The 20,074-nt window shown below is 41.9% G+C and overlaps 1 protein-coding gene across 4 annotated transcripts in view; it reads right to left on the bottom strand.

Annotated features, from left to right (window-relative positions):
- The window catches only part of TRPC3 (transient receptor potential cation channel subfamily C member 3), a 72,968-nt gene extending 55,177 nt beyond the window's left edge, over window positions 1-17,791 (bottom strand). For 2 of the 4 annotated variants that reach the window (XM_086345927.1, XM_086345930.1), the window contains exon 1: window positions 17,197-17,791. In XM_086345927.1, the coding sequence (XP_086202053.1) occupies window positions 17,197-17,408 (212 nt within the window). In that variant the 5' untranslated portion in view covers window positions 17,409-17,791. The remainder of the gene's footprint in view (window positions 1-17,196) is intronic. The other 2 variants (XM_086345929.1, XM_086345928.1) reach the window with 2 other exon arrangements.
- Window positions 17,792-20,074: the final 2,283 nt, after the last annotated feature.

Raw genomic sequence — 20,074 nt, 5'->3', positions numbered from 1 at the left:
AGAGTTTGCTTCTGGCTTCACCGACTCCTTGTGGAGACACAGTGAGATGGCAGCCATCTGCAAGAACCTGACCATACTGGTACCATGATCTCAGACTTCTGGCTTCCAGAACTGTGAGAAAATACATTTGTGTTGTTTAAGCCACCCAGTCTGTGGTACTAAGTTATGACAGCGTAAGCTGACTAAGACACTGACCATGCATCTTAAGGCAAAAAGGGTTTTTTTCATGGTTTATGAAACAAACTTTGGGTTCTTAGTAATTGTCCAAACACTCAAGCAGATAAAAAGTTCTTCCTAAGAGGTATTTTTCCACCCAATGACAATCTTTTTCTCCATTCTATTCAGTGGCAAAAATACAAGCAACACTCAGTTCTCATAACTTTTTCATCCACTCCTCTGATTTATAATGGCGAGACGTGAAGCCTACCTGCCTAAGATTACTTGGAGTACCTATTAAAATTCAGATTTCTGGATTCCATTCAAGATGAACTAAATCAGAATCTCCCAGGGGTGGGGCCCTGCAATATGGGTGGAGGTTGGAATATGTATATTAAATGAGCATCCTTTGCAATTCCTATGCACACTGAAGGCTGGAAACTTCCAGTATAAAAACAACAGAGCTATCCTGGATCAGTGACCCCAGACGAGGAGGCCTGTAAACACTTGTCACACTAGTCCTGCCAAAAGCCAAGCTGGAATAACATGTTTGAGCAGTGCCAGGTAAGGGACAACAGCATTACGTTCATTTAGATTCTCTGTCCTATTATTACCACTTAAAACCTGATCTTCCTGTACCAGATCCTTCCTTCCAGTTCTCATTGTCAACTCTAGCCTCTAGGTCTTAAACGCATCATGGCTGGCTAATTACAACAGCTTTCCAGCAGAGACGGCATGAGAGAAGGCGACTAAACTTTACTGAGTACCTGGTGTATGTGCATATTTTTCATGCACCATCATCTTTACTTCTCCTAACATTGCTATGAATCAGGTATTATTCTTCCCCGTTTCATAAATAAGAAAACTCATTAAAGAGTTCAAAAGAAATTGGGTTCAAAAGAAATTGGCCAAGATAATACAGAGAGTAAAATCCAAGACTGGGATCCAACCTGGGGCCTGTCTGACTCCTGTTTTCTCTCTCCTGCTGCTTCTGATTTCCTCTTTGTACCCCAGCCACCCCCAGCAGCTGGTGCTGCTTCAACTCTGCTTTTACCATCACTCTTCTCTTAAAAACAAAACATAAAAACAAACGAGGTCCTCCACCTGGTTTTCCAGGATGTTGACAGCCTGCCCCATGCTCCCTATCCAACCTTCTTTTCCTTGCTCCTCAGATTCATTCTTCACTGTTCTATAAACATGTTATACTGCTTATTTCTGTACTATCAAGGGCAGTAAGCATATTATTCTGCTTATTTTGGTTCTATCAATGGTATTTTTATACCATCAAGGATATTTTTTGAAAAATTAGCAAGGTGCTTTTCTCTTTTGCCTGATCTTTTTACAAGATCTTGGCTCTGGTTAACTCAGGACATCTTGCTTCAGCCTTGGAGGTAAAATGTGGAGTATAGAGTTGGGTGGGTTTAGGGGAAAATAAGATAAACTTAGAGGAAGAGTGCACACAGAGAGAGTAAGATTATGTTTAAGGTTTTTTTTTGCAAGAAAAATGGGATTTTGCGAGCAGAATCTGGGAAAAGGGAAATTGTCTTGAGGAAGGATTTGCTTAGTTCTTTTATGTCTCTAATTAATTCTGACAGAACCTAATCCCTGACTGCTCTCATCATGTAGACAGGATAGTTCTCCCACTTTTAACAGTAAAGCCACGATGCTTACTGTCTTGGGAGAAGAAAGAAATAACAGAAAGGAAGTCAGAGCCAAGATGCGGATCCAATAAAGTGAGGAACCACTGAGGGTAGGGGCGATTCTTGACCGGCTTGTTTGAGCTGGAGATCAGAACAGTCCTGCCTGGTTACGTAGGGCATGGTTTGGGCTTTCTCAAGCCACCCTCAGCTCCCATGTAGTGTGGACCCTGCACTGAGAGCCAGGGAGCCTGCACCAAGACTAGAGATGACTGCTGGTGCTGTAAGACGATGTTGCAGCTGTTAGAGCTCTGTTGCCCCAGGAGCTGAGCTGAAACCACATACGCCAGAGAGCACATCCAGGTGGCAAAGGGGAGTCAGCCAAGATCAAGTCACTGCTACTGATATAGCAGCACCCAAATAGATAATGAACACTGCCTAGAGACCAAAAGAGTCCCTCCAAGGGACACATAAACTCCCCTCCCCCAAAGGCCAGATGCTACTGAGAAGAGCAGGGGAAGGAGTGGCTTTCCAAGAACATGAGCAATCTTACCCAAGTAAACAAACTTACTTTATAGAATCAAACTAAGATGAATGAAACTGGCCTCACAGCATCTCTCCTGAGTGCCCTGAACCAGGGATGGTCATGCGGACCAGAAAGAGACTGCAAGGAGACTGCAGGGAGGAATCCATAAGCAAAGGTCCCTTAGACACCAGCTCACAGCCCAGGAAGACACTGTTCTAGTTGACTACATCCCTGTGATAATGTAGGGCAAGCCCTCCCTTCTTATTAACTTACATAACTGCTTAATTAACTGCTTAATTTATTGATTGCTTAATTCACTTGTTGAATGAGAATACATGTCTGTTTAGCAAGCAAAAAACAAAACAGAATTTGAAAACCTAATTTAACCCATAGATTGAACATTTTGGTCACATTCTTTCTCCCCTCGTCAGCAGATGGGACGCTCAGGTGAAAGGCCTGTTCTGCGAGCTACATGGCGCTGCCCATCCAAGTTGTTCTGCTGTCTTGCTCCTGCTACACTTGCCTCTGGGATGTTCCTTTTGTTTCCATCCTGGGCATACTCTTATTTTGGCCCTTTAGCAATTCAAATCCCTCCTATCTTCTGTGGTCCAGCTTGCATCACACCTCTGAAAACAGAGGGTAAAACTTCACAGGATTAATAACTAGAAGACCTTCAAGGTTCTGTCCACTTTGGAACCTTCCTGAAACTATTCTGGACCATTTCAGCCTGACCATTTGTACTACTGCTAATCTGCCCACGCTGCTAAGTCACTTCAGTCGTGTCCAACTCTGTGCGACCCCGTAGATGGCAGCCCACCAGGCTCCCCCGTCCCTGGGATTCTCCAGGCAAGAACACTGGAGTGGGTTGCCATTTCCTTCTCCAATGCATGAAAGTGAAAAGTGAAAGTAAAGTCGCTCAGTCGTGTCTGACTCTTAGCGACCTCATGGACTGCAGCCTACCAGGCTCCTCCGTCCATGGGATTTTCCAGACAAGAGTACTGGAGTGGGTTGTCATTGCCTTCTCCGAATCTGCCCATAAACCTATACATTTTTTTCCCCCTCTCCTTGATTTTGTCTCCTGTGATATTCATGTACCCTAAGTTTGATTGAAAATAAATGCCCTATACTTCCTAATTTTTTTTCACACTTCTTAGCTACCTCTATAGTACCTGATATAGCGCATTATATGTTCAAAAATATTTGTCAGCTGATGCTAATTCTACAGATAAAGTGACTCACTCAGAATGTTAGCTTCTTTTCCTTAAGGTCACTGAAAGAAAGAGAATTAGAAATGAGAGTTCAGAGGTTCTCTCAGTAGTGTCTCTCTACTTTACCATGCTGTCTCTAGGGAACAAGAAAAATGAATAACAAGATGCAAATCAAAATAGCACTATTAAAACACATGCTTAGGAACTTCCCTGGTGGTCCAGTGGTTAAGACTTTGCCTTCCAAAGCAAGGGGTGTGGGTCTGATCCCTGGTTATGGAGTTAAGATCCCATGTGCCTTGTGGCCTAACCCTCTGCACCCCACAAACCCATAAAAACCAGAAACAATATTGTAACAAATTCAATAAAGATTTAAAAAACGGTCTACATTGCCCCAAAAAAAATTCTTAGAAAAATATGTGCTTAGCTTATGTGTTGGAAAACTTTGGTTCTATGAAAACAGTTTCTAAAATGGCTCTTCGGATTGAATCACAAATTCTTTAGCACTCAGCAACAAATGACCACTAGTAAAGAAGTCACCTCAAATCTTTTATTTAAATGATGTTAAGAATTAACCAGCTACTCAATCCATCTAGCAAAGTAAACAGCATCTCCAATGTGAGCTAAAGCAGTAAGAGTAAGGGTCAAATTGCTTTAACTATTTAGTTCACCACAATGAAGAAGAAGAAGGTACGCACCGGCTAGGTTCCAGTCTGTCCTTCTGTGAAGGGCAAAAAAAAAAGCAGAAGGAGCCTTGGAAGATAAGTAGTGAGAAAAGCACAGAGGAGGGGGGACAAGTGTTAGAGAGAAAGCACCATGTTAGTTCTCGTATTAGGGATGGTGATAATTGGAAGTAGTAATGAAGGTGGGAAGCAGCAGGCACTGACAAAGGACAAGACAGTCAGAGATGAAAAGTCAAAAAATAGACAAACCCCACAGTCCCCCTGGCACACGGCACCTGTCAGTCAACGCAGCTGCCCCTGGAGACACCTGACAGCTACACTCTATGCCTACATGTGAGTGTGTCTGGAAAAAGGAAAGGGCATCTGACAGCCTCGATAATGTCATCAAAAACAAAACGTTTTGAAAATCTCTTACTCTGTGTATTGAGGAGGCAAAGAAGTAGAGTGGGGGGATGCTCTGAACTTGAGTAGCCTCAAGAGCACCAGCGTGCAAGGCCAGAGGAAAGGGGCCCAGTCAGCTCGACTGTCTCATGTAGGGGAACCATGCTGTGGGTACTGCCATGTCCCACAGCACCTCCTGCTCAGCCTGCATCTCCCGACACCAAGTGCGGCTCAACAGCACATTGCCCCAGAAGCAACCAAACCAGCAAGATGAGGCACTCCATTTTAGAAACAGGAAAGCAGCACTTCCATGTCTAAGGGTTCCCACCCCAGAGAACAGTTAACATGTAGAGATTCCAGCACTTACAAGTCGGGAGAGATATTTGAGTCTCCACAGTAATTAATCCCTTAGAGTTTCTGTTGGCCAGTGTTATCTTCAGAATTCTCCATGTATCATTTTAATAAATCTATTAGACATCTGCTAATTTTGGTACATGTCCTAGGGACTAAGTCGGAGACAAGAAGCTTTGTTGGAGGGAAGCTCCCATCTCTGCTCTTCATCACTTTCCCTGTCCTCTCAGGAAAGCTCCCTGTCCTCTCAAGGGTCACTGACCCTTGAGCAGTCGAGACCAGAAAAGCGAAAAACCATTTAAAAGTGTGCTCCTCCCTCTAACGATCCACTGGGAGCAGGCGTAAGGACCCCTAACTGCTGCCTGCATGAGTTCTTGGTGATTCTTCTTAAACACATGTGCCCCCTAAAACATTCTAGAAGGTAAATACCTTCTAGAACTTAGATGTTCCTATTTCCAGGAACCACATTTTGTGTGTAACTCCACTGACTATTGAGTTGCTTCATGACTGTCTGCTTTCATGCCAGTCTCCTCAACAATAACTGTAACATATTAATGATTCAGGAGAAAAACCGTCTCTGTATTTCTGTAGGCCTGGCTGTTAGTACATGACTGATGAATATGTATCTGTTGGAGACATAGATATATGTGTGCTTCAATCAGTATTTAAGACTGAAGGCTTTGAAAGCGGACATTCTTCAGATTAAAGAATACCCTTGGTCACATGAAATAATGTGTGGAAGCAGTGGTGGAGGGTAATTTGGAGTAATTCTTCTATAAAAAAGAACACTGTGAAAACTTTAACATAAATTAATTATCAGGAATTAAAGTAATATAAACAATCATTCTTCTTTAAAAGCAGATTTCTGCTTAATCACACTTAATTCTTAATTACACTGCAAAAAGTAACTGATGAATCTTATAGCTCTTGATTTCAATCTTACATAAAGTTATGTTTGGTCAGGATAATCTGAGGGCAAACAGAGGATACATCTTAGAATTAATGAGCTCTTATAGTTAATAATTAAGCTTATCTTCAAAACCAAACTCATTAATTAAACTCAATATTTTCTAAGACAAATTTTTATTATTTCAGGAAGATTAGTGACAATGAAATTAGATGTGAAATACAAATTCATTCTATAACTGAACAAGAATTGAGACAATAATGAACTCAATAATAAAATAAAAAACCTCTACTGACCCAAGAGAAGTTCATATTTGTCTATTTATATTAGTAACTATCAATTATATATATATATATAAACCTCTAATGCTATTAAAAACAAAAAGATCTTGTTTTCTACCATTATCATCCATTTCCAAAGTCAAAAGTCTGAGGTTTTTAGATTTTTGCTCCCGTCTCATCACCCTGAGATCTAGTTTTCAACAGAGAATCCATATGCTGCTGCTGCTGCTAAGTCGCTTCAGTCGTGTCCGACTCTGTGTGACCCCATAGACGGCAGCCCACCAGGCTCCCCCGTCCCTGGGATTCTCCAGGCAAGAACACTGGAGTGGGTTGCCATTTCCTTCTCCAATGCATGAAAGTGAAAAGTCAAAGTGAAGTTGCTCAGTCATGTCCAACTCTTAGCGACCCCATGGACTGCAGCCTACCATGCTCCTCCGTCCATGGGATTTTCCAGGCAAAAGTACTGGAGTGGGGTGCCATCACCTTCTCCGGAGAATCCATATACATCACTCCTATTTGACAAAATGTATACAGAAATGCAAAACTGGTGTAAAATATTTAGTACTGTCATGCTCTTTCCTTAACAGGTCATGTACCTGTGGACATTTAATTCTCATTTTTTAAAAAAGGTCTATTCTAGGACTAAATTCATACTGTCACCTATTATTTGAATAGTGCAAAGAAAAGGGAGTTTTCTTGTGAACAGGGACATTTTTTTGACTAGAAAGTATAGACAAATATCCCCAACATAGATGCTAAATTAAAAAAAAAATGCTATAACAATCCTAGTTAGTGTCATAAAGTCACTTCTGAGCCCTTATGCATAAATGTGAAGTTGGCAGCCAGAGTTCCCAACTCTGGACCTTCTGTCTGGGGCCAGATTCCTCTGTGTACACCCTCCACAGGCCACTCATCTGGCTCTCCTGCCAGACTGACTCTGTAGTGTTGACTGCCTGATGAGGGCAATCTCAACCAGGAAGTTGAAAGCATTCCTTCCTATCTAGAGCAGAGAGCTCTGCAAAAACAAGTGTTTTCCTCCCATTACATTTCCTGTGAAGTTTTATAAGGAGAAAACATGAACAGACAGACATTTGCTACCCTAGCACACTAGTGAAAAATTCCTGAAGTTCTAACCTAGTGTTCAGATGAAGTCCAGGATCCTTTCACTTCCTTGATATTAAGAAAAGAGAACACTATCAGTGATATTTGGCAGGGGGTCAACTGTTCCTTGAGATATTCTTATCTCCTCTCTCCCTGCCCCTGCCCCATTCTAAATTCTCCTACTTAGCTTACAAACTTTCTCCAGTTGATCTGCCATCAGTAGTCAAATTGAAATGATGAATTAATTGAATCTCATAAATGAGTTAATACTTAATTTCCTGTGTTGCTCCTCCTAGGAGTAAATGCATCTCAAATTTCTCTGAGGAAAAGAGAAATGCTTAACCCAAACAAGCCCACAGTGTAAACAATACAGTAAAGGGAACTGGAGATTTCAAAAGGCCAGAGACTGCTGTGAATTCAATGTTAACCTTCGGTTTCAGTTTTTCAACTTGTTTAAGAAGATGCCAGACTAGATGAAATCCTTTTTCACTCAGACATTCTTTTCTTCTTCAAAACACTGTAAGTGTTAGTTGCTCAGTAGTGCCTGACTCTTTGCAACCCCATGGACTGCCGCCCACCAGGCTCCTGTGTCCATAAGATTTTCCAAGCAAGAATACTGCAGTGGGTTGCCATTTCTTTCTCCAGGGGATCTTCCCTGACCCAGGATCAAACCCAGGTCTCCTGCGCTGCAGGTAGATAGATTCTTAACCAACTGAGCAAAAACACTGTACATCAGTTAAATTTGGGAAGTGTGGTTCTAAGATGATTTCAGGTGGAGCACTTCAGATGACTGACAAATCACACTATAAAGGTTACTGTCTACTCCATTTGTCTAACAAGATCAGTCATAATTAGTCTTAAAAATTAATTAATCTCCCTTCTTCAATCTTGGTCCTGTTAATAATTCTATCTTCACTTAGGCTTAAAATGAATACCTAAAACACAATTGTAGGGATGTTTGCCTTCAAGAGGATGGAATAAAAGCCTTTCTCACCCCTTCACCTCTTGAAAATTACCCCCCTAAACAACACAGATAACAAAAAACACAAATTTCATCTTCCATGAAATCAGAAGTACTACAATATATGAAAAAGACATAAATCAGAAAAATGGTGAGTGATTTGACAGAAAGAAGGAAGGTCCAACCAGAGTGCTTGTAACAAAAAGCCAGCTGGTCCACCCAATACCAGAAAAGACTTGGAAATCAAAGGCAAAAGAAATCCCACAAGAGACAAGGCAGGAGCCTAAAAGGGAGCAATGAGCTAAAGTTTTGTATAAGTGGTACATAGTAACCCTGCCCCTAGATTGCTGACCTCCAACTGATATGATTAAGTGACAATCCTCCCACATCCCCATAAGAAATACAAGATATCAAATCTCTGGAGAAATAGTAACAGAGATTCTCTAAATGTGGAGACACCAGGCCCAGGGGAGGCTAGGACCCAAGAACAGGGGTATCCTTGGCCAGTTCTAGAATATTAACAGCCAGATTTAGTATCTCCTATTCCTTTTTCCCTTGAGAAATTAAAAAAAAAAAAAAAGAAATATTTCATCTCTGATACAAGACAGAATGCTATAACAAAGAAATACTCATTAGACAAAAAGAGCTTAGAGATTAAAAATATAATAGATATAATTGAAAAAAAAAGCAGTGAAAATTAGGAAATATAGTCAAGGAAATATCTCAGAAAGAACAGAAAAGACAATCACTGGAAAACATGGCAGAAGAGATACAAAAACTAGGGGATCAGTTCAGGAGATCTAAAATCCAAATAACAAAAATTCCAGAAAGAAAGAAAAAATATGAAAATAGTGCATAGGAATAATAAAGGGACTAATACAAGAAAACCTCTCCAAACCAAAGGGCATAATATCCAAATACTGAAAGTATTCATTCATCAATGAAGTGTTCACTGAATTAAAAGAGACTTGTATCAAGGCATCGTTTAGACATTTCAGAACAACCCTAATGAACAGCTCAATCTAAATGCTTCCTGAAGAAAAAAAAAAAGGATTAAAAACGACAAACAAACCAAGTCAGAGGGCTTTAGAAGGGATGTCTCCAGAAAAACACACAGAGACTAAAGGATTTAGCTGAAGAGGAAAGAACAAGGTAGAAAAAATACACCAAGAAAAACAACTATTAGAAAAGAAATGTAATTATACTATACTACTTGACTCTGCAGTGAATAATAATTACACGACCATAATAATGAATTATTAACCACAGATTGTGATAAATCATGTGATGGAGGATGGGGGAGAATAAAAGTTATAAGTGAGTGAAATTTTCACCTGAGAATACTGATGCTATCTAAAACACACGAATAACAAGAATGCGATACTTGAAGGAGTTGTAAGTGTAATGAAACGGAGGGGACAGGAAGAAAAAAGGAAAAAATCCAGGGAACTGTCATGGGCTTGCTGTTGATTTTATAAGCCATTTTTTTTTTTTTTTAGAATTAAGTTTTAAAACTGTATTCATGCATTACTTTGATATTATACAAAAATAATTTTGGACTTCCTAGGTAGTGCCAGTGGAGATACAAGATATCCCTGGGTCAGGAAGATACCCTGGATAAGGAAGTGGCAACCACTCCAGTTTTTTTGCCTGCAGAATCCCATGGACAGAGGAGCCTGGCTGGCAGTCCATAGGGTCACAAAGAGTCTGACATGTCTGAAGCGAAGTAAGCAAGCAAGCAAAAATAATTTACAAAAAAACAGCAAAATGATTCTATATTGTACATACTAAAATTACTACTCTATGGGATAAACTAAAAATACAACTCAGAATTTCAGATTGTTAAAGGTCTGAAGTCTAATATTCATTGGAAGGACTGATGCTTGAAGCTGAAGCTCCAATACTTTGGCTACGTGATACGAAGAGCCAACTCACCGGAAAAGACGCTGATGCTGGGAAAGATTAAACGTAGGAGATGGGGACCACAGAGAATCTGAGATGGTTGGATGGCATCACTAACTCATTGGACATTAGTTAGAGCAAGCTCCAGGAGATGGTGAAGGACAGCGAAGCCTGGAGTGCTGCAGCTCATGGGGTCACAAAGAGTCGGACATGACTAACCGACTGAACAACAACAAATCTAATGTCGTGCTGTGCTGTTCTTGAATATTATAACTGAAGAGAAACCTGCCTCTTCTTTAACAATGCTAGTCCAACTTTGGTCCTTAAAGTCCAAATTCCTCTCTCTGGAGATTCTCCAGTGACTTGGCAAATCTCTGATTTCCACTGCAGTGGTGGGAAGGACGTTCTACTTCTAGTCGGGAACCCGAGCCAACAGGCACAACATTGTTCTCAATCCCACAGCCAAGCTAAGCCTAGATTTAAAGAATGTCACAGGCCAGCACCACAGAAACTAACATTCAAGTAGATAATCCGAGTTACAAGGCATTGTGTGATCATCTTCAGATCTCCTATCAGACAAAGTTGAGCATCACACACTCTTGTATTTTTTAAATCTTCTAATAACTCTGTGGCTTTATTTTACATAATTTTCAAAATAAAAATTGCATATATTTATGGTGTATAATAATAGAATTTGATATACATACACAGTGGGCCCTTGAACAACATGGGTTTGAACTGCGCAGGTCCATTTGTACACATTTTTTTTAAAGTATATTGGAAAATGATTTGGAGATTTGTGACAATTTGAAAAAAAACTCTGTGAACTCTATCTTGGAAATACTGAAAAAACTAAGAAAAAGTTAAGTATGTCATGAAAGCATAAGATGTAAATAAATACTAGTCTATCCCTTAAGTAGGCATAAGGTGAGTGACATTTAATTACGATATGCTTAAAAAATTAAATAATATACTTTAAATATATTTAATAAAAATAATGTTAGTATTGTTACTGCTTTATAACTCTGCTTTCAAAGAATTACATTATCATATAGTATGCCCCTGTCTCTCTCCCTTCCTCTCTTCCAGTTGGAGAAACTGCAACAGCCTATCATCACAGGTATGTGGTTTTAAAAAAAAAAATCATGTTTCCAATACTGTATTATGAAGATGGTACAGTAATATTGTATGTCATAAAAATTTTGCAATGGTTCATTATTTAGCTGATAGGCTGGGCTACTGTGAAGCAGCCGTATCAATTATATTAGGCTACCCTAAAAGCAATCACATTGCTGCTTCTTTGTTATCAATGCAGGAATAATTACACCTGCAAATAAATACGAATTTTTTCACATTATTTTTTCATTTTTTATATCCAGTGTTAGTAATACATAGAACGTCTACAGTATTTTGTATCATATAAGACAACACTGTTGTAGGTACTGATAGATGATTAATTTTGTAAACAGACGACATAAGCATACTGTCAGTACGTATAGTGCAATACTGTAAATGTAAATTTTCCTTATGACTTAAAAAATAATTTATTTTTAATTGAAGTATAATTGCTTTATAATTATGTGTTTGTTTCTGCCATATAACAACATGAATCAGCCACAGATACACATATGTCCCCTTCCTCTTGAAACTCCCTCCCACCTCCAACCCCATCTCAACTCTCCAGGTTACCACAAAGCGTCAGATTTAAGCTCCCTGGATCATACAGTAAATTTCCACTGGCTATCTAATTTTACATCTGGTAATGCATATGTTTCAACGCTACTCTCTCAATTCGTCCCACCCTTCCCTTCCCCACCTTGTCCACAAGTCTGTTCCCTATGTCTGTGGCTCCATTGCTGCCCTGCAAGTAGGTTTATCGGCACCATCTTTCTATTAATAGATTCCATATATTTGCATTAATATACAATATTAGTCTTTCTCTGATTTATTTCACTCTGCATAATAGGCTCTTTCTTGATAACATCTTATTGCTCTAACTCACTCTACTGAAGAATGCGTGTGTGTGGGTGTTCAATGACTCAGTCATGTCCAACTTTGGTGACCCCATGGGCTGTAGCCCTCCAGACTCCTCTGTCCATGGAATTTTTCAGGCAAGAAATCTAGAGTGGGTTACCCATTTCCTTCTCCAGGGGATCTGGACCCAGGGATTGAACTCACATCTCCTACATTGTCAGGTAGATTCTTTACCACTGCAGCACCTATTGAAGAATACAATTATATAATAAAAAACATACAAAATATGTGTATTTTGTACACATATACAATGTCTATGTTATCTGCAAGGCTCTGGTCAACAGTAGACTATACTAAGTTTCAGGGGGAGTCAAAAGTTATCCGTGGATTTTAGAATGGGCGGGGCGGGGGGAGGTGAGGGGCTAGTGCTCCTAACCTCTGTGTTTTTCAAGAGTCAATTGTACAATAGAGAAATGATTACTACAGGCAAGGTAATTAACATCTAGCTCCTCACATAGTTATCTTTGAGGTGTGTATTAATGAGAAACCCTGAAATCTACCCTCTTAGCAAATAGCCAAAATATGAAACAAAGTGTCATAGACTATGAATGGAAAAAGAAACAGTGGTATATATGTATGCAATGCAGTATTATTTCACCGCAACAAAGGAGATACTGCAATTTATGACATGCGTGAACCTGGAAGACATTAGGGTAAGTGAAATAAGCCAGGCACAGGAAAAAAAAAAAAAAAAACCTGCATGACCTCACTTATATGTGGAATCTTAAAAGTCAAATACATAGAAGCAGAGAATTACCAAGGGCTGGAAGGTGGGAAAATTGGGGAGATGTTGGTCAAAGGGTACAAAGTTGCAGTTATGTAGGATGAATAAGACTAGAGACCTTAGGTAGAGTGTGGGGACTGCAGTTAATAATACTCTATAGAATACAAAAACTCTGTTATTGATTTACTAATTAATCTTTAGAAACTGACTTGACTTCACTATGTATCAATTTCCTCATTTGCCAAATGATAAAACCTGCTTTAAAGAGGTATGATTCAAGTTAATTCATATAAATGACAGCATGAGGTATTACATAAATACAAATTACAGCTTTTATTATGACAAATTTTTGGCAGCATGTCTTCAAGAAAAACTAAACAGAATCTTTTCTTCTTTTTTTTTTTTAAGTATATTCATCGCAATTTTTTTTTTTTTTTTTTTTTGGCCTAGCTGCTTACAAGTCTTAGTTCTCAGACCAGAAATTTAACTAAGGCCACAGCAGTGAAAGCACTGAGTCCTAACCACTGGACCACCAAGGAATTCCCCAGAATCCTCTCTTGCAGAAGTTTTTTCTCTTAAAGATAACAGTGCTGAGAAATCTAATGGTTTTGTGCATGTACGGTAAGTGTAAGGGATGAGTCTTCTTACTAAATGCAGACTCACAAAGTTTCTCTCTCTCTCTCTTTTTTTTTTTTGTTGGCCAAGCTATTCAGCTTTTTCCCCAACTAGGTACCAAACACTGGCCCTTGACAGTAAATCCTAACCACTGGGCCGCTAGGTAATTCCCACAAAGTTTCTCTCTTGATTTACCAAGTGTTTGCCAACTGTGGGTCAATTTTTCCCTTTTCATTTTATTTTTAAACTTTTTATTTTATATTGGAGTATAGCTGATTAACAATAGCTGTGATAGATTCAGGTGGACAACAAAGGGACTTAGCCTTCCTATTCTTCCCTTTTCTTGAAACTCTTCTCTCTAGGCAACCTTGCTTTTGTACCACCTGCTGCTTCATCTTATTTCTTTGTCTTTTGCTTGCTACTCTTTTTGCCCCTCTAAACAAAGAAATTTCCCTCAGAAACCTAACTCAGGCTTCCTTTGTTTTTCTCTTTGCACTCCTTTCTTGGGCAATATCATAAATTTACACAACTTGAAAAAAATTCCCATCAGACAGCAGACTCTCAAATTCTCTCAAGCTTTAAACTTGCATTCCTTTCTTCCTGTTTGAAATGTATTTGAAAATTATCTGAAAAGTCAGATCATTTAGTTTCTTTTTTTCCAACAATAACACCATGATCTTAGTCATCTACATCAAAATCACTAAGTCACCTCTGACCCTGCTTTTTCTTTAAACCCCTCATGGATAGGCAAATTCCCATAGATTCTTTCTGTGTATCCCCCCTTCCTATCTCTCCCCATTCCATCCCACCAGTCCTACACTATCACAGATCCTAATCTCCGTCTGGAAAGCTACAGTAGTTTTCTAAGGTATTTACTCACATTCTGCCAATTGCCACTTCAATCCATTCCCTTCTTAGAGTGACTTGGATCAAGCCTTTGCTGCTCTGAAACAATCAGTGACTCCCTATTGCCTCTCCTTGACATACAAGATCCTATACATTAATGCCCCAAACTAACACATCCAGCTAAATCTCACTGCTCTCTTACACATAATTCACTGTTCCAGTAAAACTTAATATTCCCATAAAATTAATATTCCCTGGACATGCTGGGCACTTTGGAATAGGGGGTGGAGTGGGGTGGGGTGCTTGAATTAACTGCCCACTCTTGCTGCCTCTGAGCTTATTTACCTTTTCAGGCTCATAAAAGGTTTTCTTGATTTCTCCACAATCTTATGTTGTCCATTTCCTCTTGGCACTTGACTCTGCAGAGCTCTCTCCTTGTATGTATGTATTTATGCACTCATTCTACTCTAATAGCATAATTTTTTATGCCCGGCTTCATTTCCACCTCTCCCTTACGATATTTTAAACTCCTTGAGTGCAGTAAAGTTGTCATACTCATCTTTGTGGCTTGCTGTACCTAGTCTGAACTTTGCATATGTAAATGTTTAAGGAATGTCTTCAGATTAAAACTCACAAGAACTGACTTCAAATGCTTTTGAAGTTCATTAAATATTTTTTAAAACTTTGAGACTGAATTAACCATGCAAACAGTATACTACTTGGTCCTAGGTTTGCAAACAGTTGGGAAAAGGGAAGTCTTGGCTTGAATCAATGACTACATCAAGAATTTTATCAAAGGATAATTAAAAAAAAAAAAAAAAACTCTTGCTAGTGATACAGCAGATGACACTATTCCCCGAGTCAATCTATTTTAAATTCCCAAATGGAATACTGGAGCCAGGAGCAGTGAAATGAGCAAAAGGGTTATTTCAAGGAATCTTTTTGGTAAAAGTGGGATTCTACCCTCAGCATCCCTCTGACTGTTAAATTCGGCTGTTCTACTCTGCCTACTGAAAATGACCCTGGGGCTTTGATAGACTGGGTATCCTTCTCCAATTCCGTCCTGGGGCTGTGTTCACTGTCTATTAAACTGTGACCATATTCCACTCAAAGTTGGAATAAACAGCTAATCTCTGCTACAAATATCAAGTTAGTCTCTGCTATTACCAAGTGACAGGCCTGGAAAAAAACATGAAGAGCTTGCGGCTCTACCTTCAGAAGGAACGTTTATTAATGCGTATCTCCGTCACATGACAGTTTTTTCAGCCGCTTTACAAAGTAAATATACAACATTTACCTGTTGAGTTATGTAAAGTCAGCAGATAGCCAGGAAAGATGTTCTATTATCAGTTAGACAGCAAGTCTACATTAGAATTTGTCCCAGCGCTTTGTGTGATTGACCTTAAGCTTCAAAAAGCAAAGTGTATAATCTTTGCTTCGCCCTACTTTCTCAGATAAGCGCGCTCTTGTGTCCCATTTAGTGTGGATTTAAGACAAGAGAAAAAAAATTAAAGAATCAAGAAAATGAGTTGGGTTCTAAAAACCAGACTGGCAAAAGGGAATACGGACAGTGTCTTAAAACCTTAAGGAGGCGGGAAAGCGAGCTGGCCGGGGCTTTAATCTCAGAGGACCTACCTTCCCTCCATTTCCTGGGCCATTTCCACTCCAGGCTAATCTTCAGCAATAACTGAACCACGTTGGGATGCGTCGCTCATTTAAAATCAGAAACCTTTCCCAGCCACTGAGTTCTCCTTTTAATTAGGCCGGTACAGCTGAGTTAGGAGCGGACACTGACCAGCTCAGCCTTGCACTATCCTGCCGGGTCGAGGTCGCCCCAGAGGCTTCACACCCTAGCTGTATGCAGCTCGCGGGCAGCAGGGGGCGCTGCGGAACCTCCGTCCCTTCCCGGGAGAACCCCTTCCCCGGCCCAAGCGGTTAGTGCCGCCCGCAAAGACTGGACCCAAGGTCTCTACCTATCTGTGCGCTCTTCCTAAAAAAACAGTAAACCCTGCTACACGTCCAAGGTACGTGACAAAAGAAACAGAGAACATGCACCCTATAAAACTAACCACTCTATTCTTCATCTTCTCTGCGTCTCAGAGAGGCTGTTTCCAAGATTTGGAAATTAAGAAAAGTTGTTCTTGCTCACGCATTAAAGAGCGGACCTCTACCTTCCTTTAAAAAAGGAACAGCTACTGACCCTGAGCTGCCTGGGAACTCCAACCAAGTAGCTCTAAGTCGGTACCCGCGGCGCCCCGCGCTCACTCTCCCCCGGGAGACCCGCCAGGCTTCGGCTCCAGGCTAGCCCCAGCTGTGAATGGAGGGTAGGGGAAAACGGAGTCCGGGCAGACCTTCCACCCACCTCTGTACCATACACCGTCCGCTCCCTTCTCCCCACTCCCGACGGTCGGGAGCGTCGGAAGGGACTCAGGTTCCCGGGGTGGCTCCACGCTGAACGCCGGGGCCTAAGCACACCGTCCCCTTCTCCGACCTCCCCGGGGGCAGTTCGGGGACCCCGGGGAACATTTTCCGCGAGGCCCCCAGACCACCGGCGGCGGTGCGTGCATCCTCGGTTGGAGGAGAGCGGGCGTCTGCTTACTGGGCAGCGTGTCTGGCGCCCGTTGTTTCCATCCGCGGGGCTGGTCCGTGCGCTGGAGCCGGGACGGAGACCCCGGCCACGCCTTCGGGCGTCCCCGGAGTCCCTCCACAGAGCAGGACTAAGAGGGGAGATACCCCGGCCTAGGTCTACCGCCCACCCGAGTTGCCCGGAATAGGACTGCCACGGAGGGTGGACTTTGGAGGTCCGGGGCACACCGCGGGGCGGCCAGGGGCGCGCCTGCCCGCCCCCCGCCCGAGGCACGGGCCGCGGGCCAGCCGGGTACTCACATGTCGGGCCCCGGCGAGAAGGGCGGCGGGCAGTAGGCGCGCGGTCCCCGCTGCGGGGGCGCCGAGCGCGGCTCTAGTCCCCCGTTGACGCCCCTCCAGCCCCGCCGGCGGCGCTGCGGCTCCGCGCCTTCGTCCTCGTCCTCCTCCTCCTCCGCCGGCGCGGGGAAGGTCACCCTCGCTTGCTCCTTGCACTTCCTGACCTTGCTGGACATCGCGCCGGCCGCGGTCCGAGCGCGGGGATGCCGGCCGCCGGCCTCGGTCTCCACCGCCGCCGAGGCGCGTTCTCCCCACGGCGCCCTTTCCCCGCCTCCAGCGGGCCCCGGGCGGCCCGGGGCGGGGAGGCAGGAAGAGAGACCCGCGCAGCCGGAGACCGAGCAGTTAGAGGCGGGAACCAAGGCCGGGTCACCGGCGCCCACCTTCAAACCGCGGGGGCAGCAGCCGCGCCCGTGGCCGCGAGGAAGAAGCTCTGGGCCGAGCTGGGCGCGAGTGCTGGGAAACGCTCTCCTGCCCCGCGGCGGCGGCGGCGGCAGCGGTGCCTCCTCCGTGCCCGTCTCCTGTCTCCGACAGCATCACTTGCTAGGACAGTACTGTGACTGAGGGCGAAGGAAGAGGGGGGGAGGGAGGAAGCGAGGGAGGGAGAGGAGGGGAAGAATCAATTCCTTATCAAACAGCGAGAACTGGAGAGGAAAGCAGACAGATCAGCAGGCAAGACACAAAGAAATCAGAGAAACTTCCCTCCCCAATCTCTCCTTTCTCTTCCAAAAGAGCCCTTTTCCCTTTAGACATACAGGTTGCCCAAGGAAGGGGAAAAGGAAATCGTCTGGCTTGTTAATTTTCCTGCAGTTGTATTTACCCTATTCAGCTTTATATTTCTTTGAAGAGGCACATTTGTTCGTTGTATTATCCACTCTAAAACTTAGTTGAACCTACTGAGGTTTAAGTACATTCCCCTGAGTGCCAAGAATGGTAATGTTTTAATCGTGCAGAATGCTTCAGGTAGGTTTTTTTTTTAATGAATCTCAAAACATCTAACAAGATTTATATACTTTCCAAGAAATATTTTCTGGAAAAATTTAAAATATCCTTTTTAAAACATAAAAATTGACTTTAAAGATTCAAGAGCAGTATTTCTTCTGGGAGAAAAAGCCTCGTGGGATTTTAAGCAGAAGGAGTTTTAAGGATCAAGAAATTTATCCCTTTAGAAATAAAAAATATTATTTTAGAATAGTATTAGAATTATATAGATTTAATATTACTAGATATTATTATTATGTAGAATTAATATTATTAGAATAATATAGAAGAGTATTATTTTAGAAATAAGAAAACTGAGCCCTAGTGAAACTGAGTAAACTACTCAAGATAGGTAATAGAAAACTCAGAGCTAGGCAAGTGTATTTTCCAAAGCTTTCTAGTGCCTCAAATAAACACTTTCCAGCAAGTCCAACTTAGAAGAATCACAAATGTACCAGATACGCTATGATGAAATAAGATACTCATTTTTACCTGTATCCAATTACACTATATATTTTTAAAGAAAGATTATTCTCAAATTTAAACACAACACAAGGAAATTTAGCTCTTTTGAATTATAGTCTTAAAAAGTAAATAATATATTGTGTGTTTTATTAAGATGATAATGTCTGTATGTTTAAGGAAGCAATGGTATTTATATTTATTTATACATCTGGTACCGGAGAAGGCAATGGCACCCCACTCCAGTACTCTTGCCTGGAAAATCCCATGGACGGAGGAGCATGGTAGGCTGCAGTCCATGGAATCGCTAAGAGTTGGACAGGACTGAGAGACTTCACTTTCACTTTTCACTTTCCTGCATTGGAGAAGGAAATGGTAACCCACTCCAGTGTTCTTGCCTGGAGAATCCCAGGGACAGGGGAGCCTGGTGGGCTGCCATCTCTGGGGTCGCACAGAGTCAGACACGACTGAAGCGACTTAGCAGCAGCAGCGTACATCTGGTACAGAAAAAATAAATACTGTCTAGTGTCTTACAGTTGGAAGCACCTTTCCCATACTAGCACATATAGAAGTGTTAAAATCCTCATAGTGCAAGCTTCCAGACCCCTGCAGTATTTCTAAAGCAGGACTGCTTTCAGCACCCCCAAACCACTGTTCAGTTAAGGCTTTATCATCCTCCCTGCCATCCAGTCTTTCTGCAGCCCACCTTTTCCCCAAACCATTTCAGTCTCCAGGCTACCAGAGAGATCATGCTCGGAGCAAGTCTGATCATGACTTTTCACTAAAAATCTCTGGTGGCTTCCCACTGCTTTCAGGTTAAAATCCAAATTTGGCATACCCAACTCTTGGTGGTCTGACCCTAATCTTTCAGTCTGTCCTCCCAGCCTCCCTCATATCATCCTAATTCCAATTACCCTGACTTTCTCATTCATCACCTGACATTCTAGCCACTTTCCTATTTCCTACCTTTGTCTGTGGTATTCCTGTCATTGAAACGTCTCTCTCCCTTCATCTGCTTGGCACACTTTTACTTTTTACTGAAGACTTAGACTAGGTATGGCATCCTATTTGGTACCCCTCCTGCCTTCCAGTGAAGTCCCCATAGCCTTGGCCCAGTGCCCGTGGCACACCACAATCCTACCAACAGTGACAGCACATTGAAATTAACTCCTTACATGCCTGTCTACTTAGAAGACTGAATTCTGGAGGGTGGTTTGGGGTCTTATTTACCCTTGAGCTTCTTGAGAGTTCCTCTTTTTTTCCCTCGCATTTAGCTCAGTACCTGATGCACAGAACAAACTCAATAAATGTTTGTTGAATGAATTCAGAAAGTCTACAGGTTCTTTATAATTATATTAGCAAGTGTCTGAACTGCTTTTAAGAGGCTCTGAATTGAAGCACT

Source organism: Bos grunniens, chromosome 17 (genome assembly GCF_055505025.1).
Source record: "Bos grunniens cultivar Pamir isolate PY7600 chromosome 17, Bosgru_T2T1.0, whole genome shotgun sequence".
Lineage (NCBI taxonomy): Eukaryota > Metazoa > Chordata > Mammalia > Artiodactyla > Bovidae > Bos > Bos grunniens.
The sequence above is the reverse complement of the archived record's forward strand: the minus strand, read 5'-3'. Positions and strand labels throughout refer to the sequence as shown.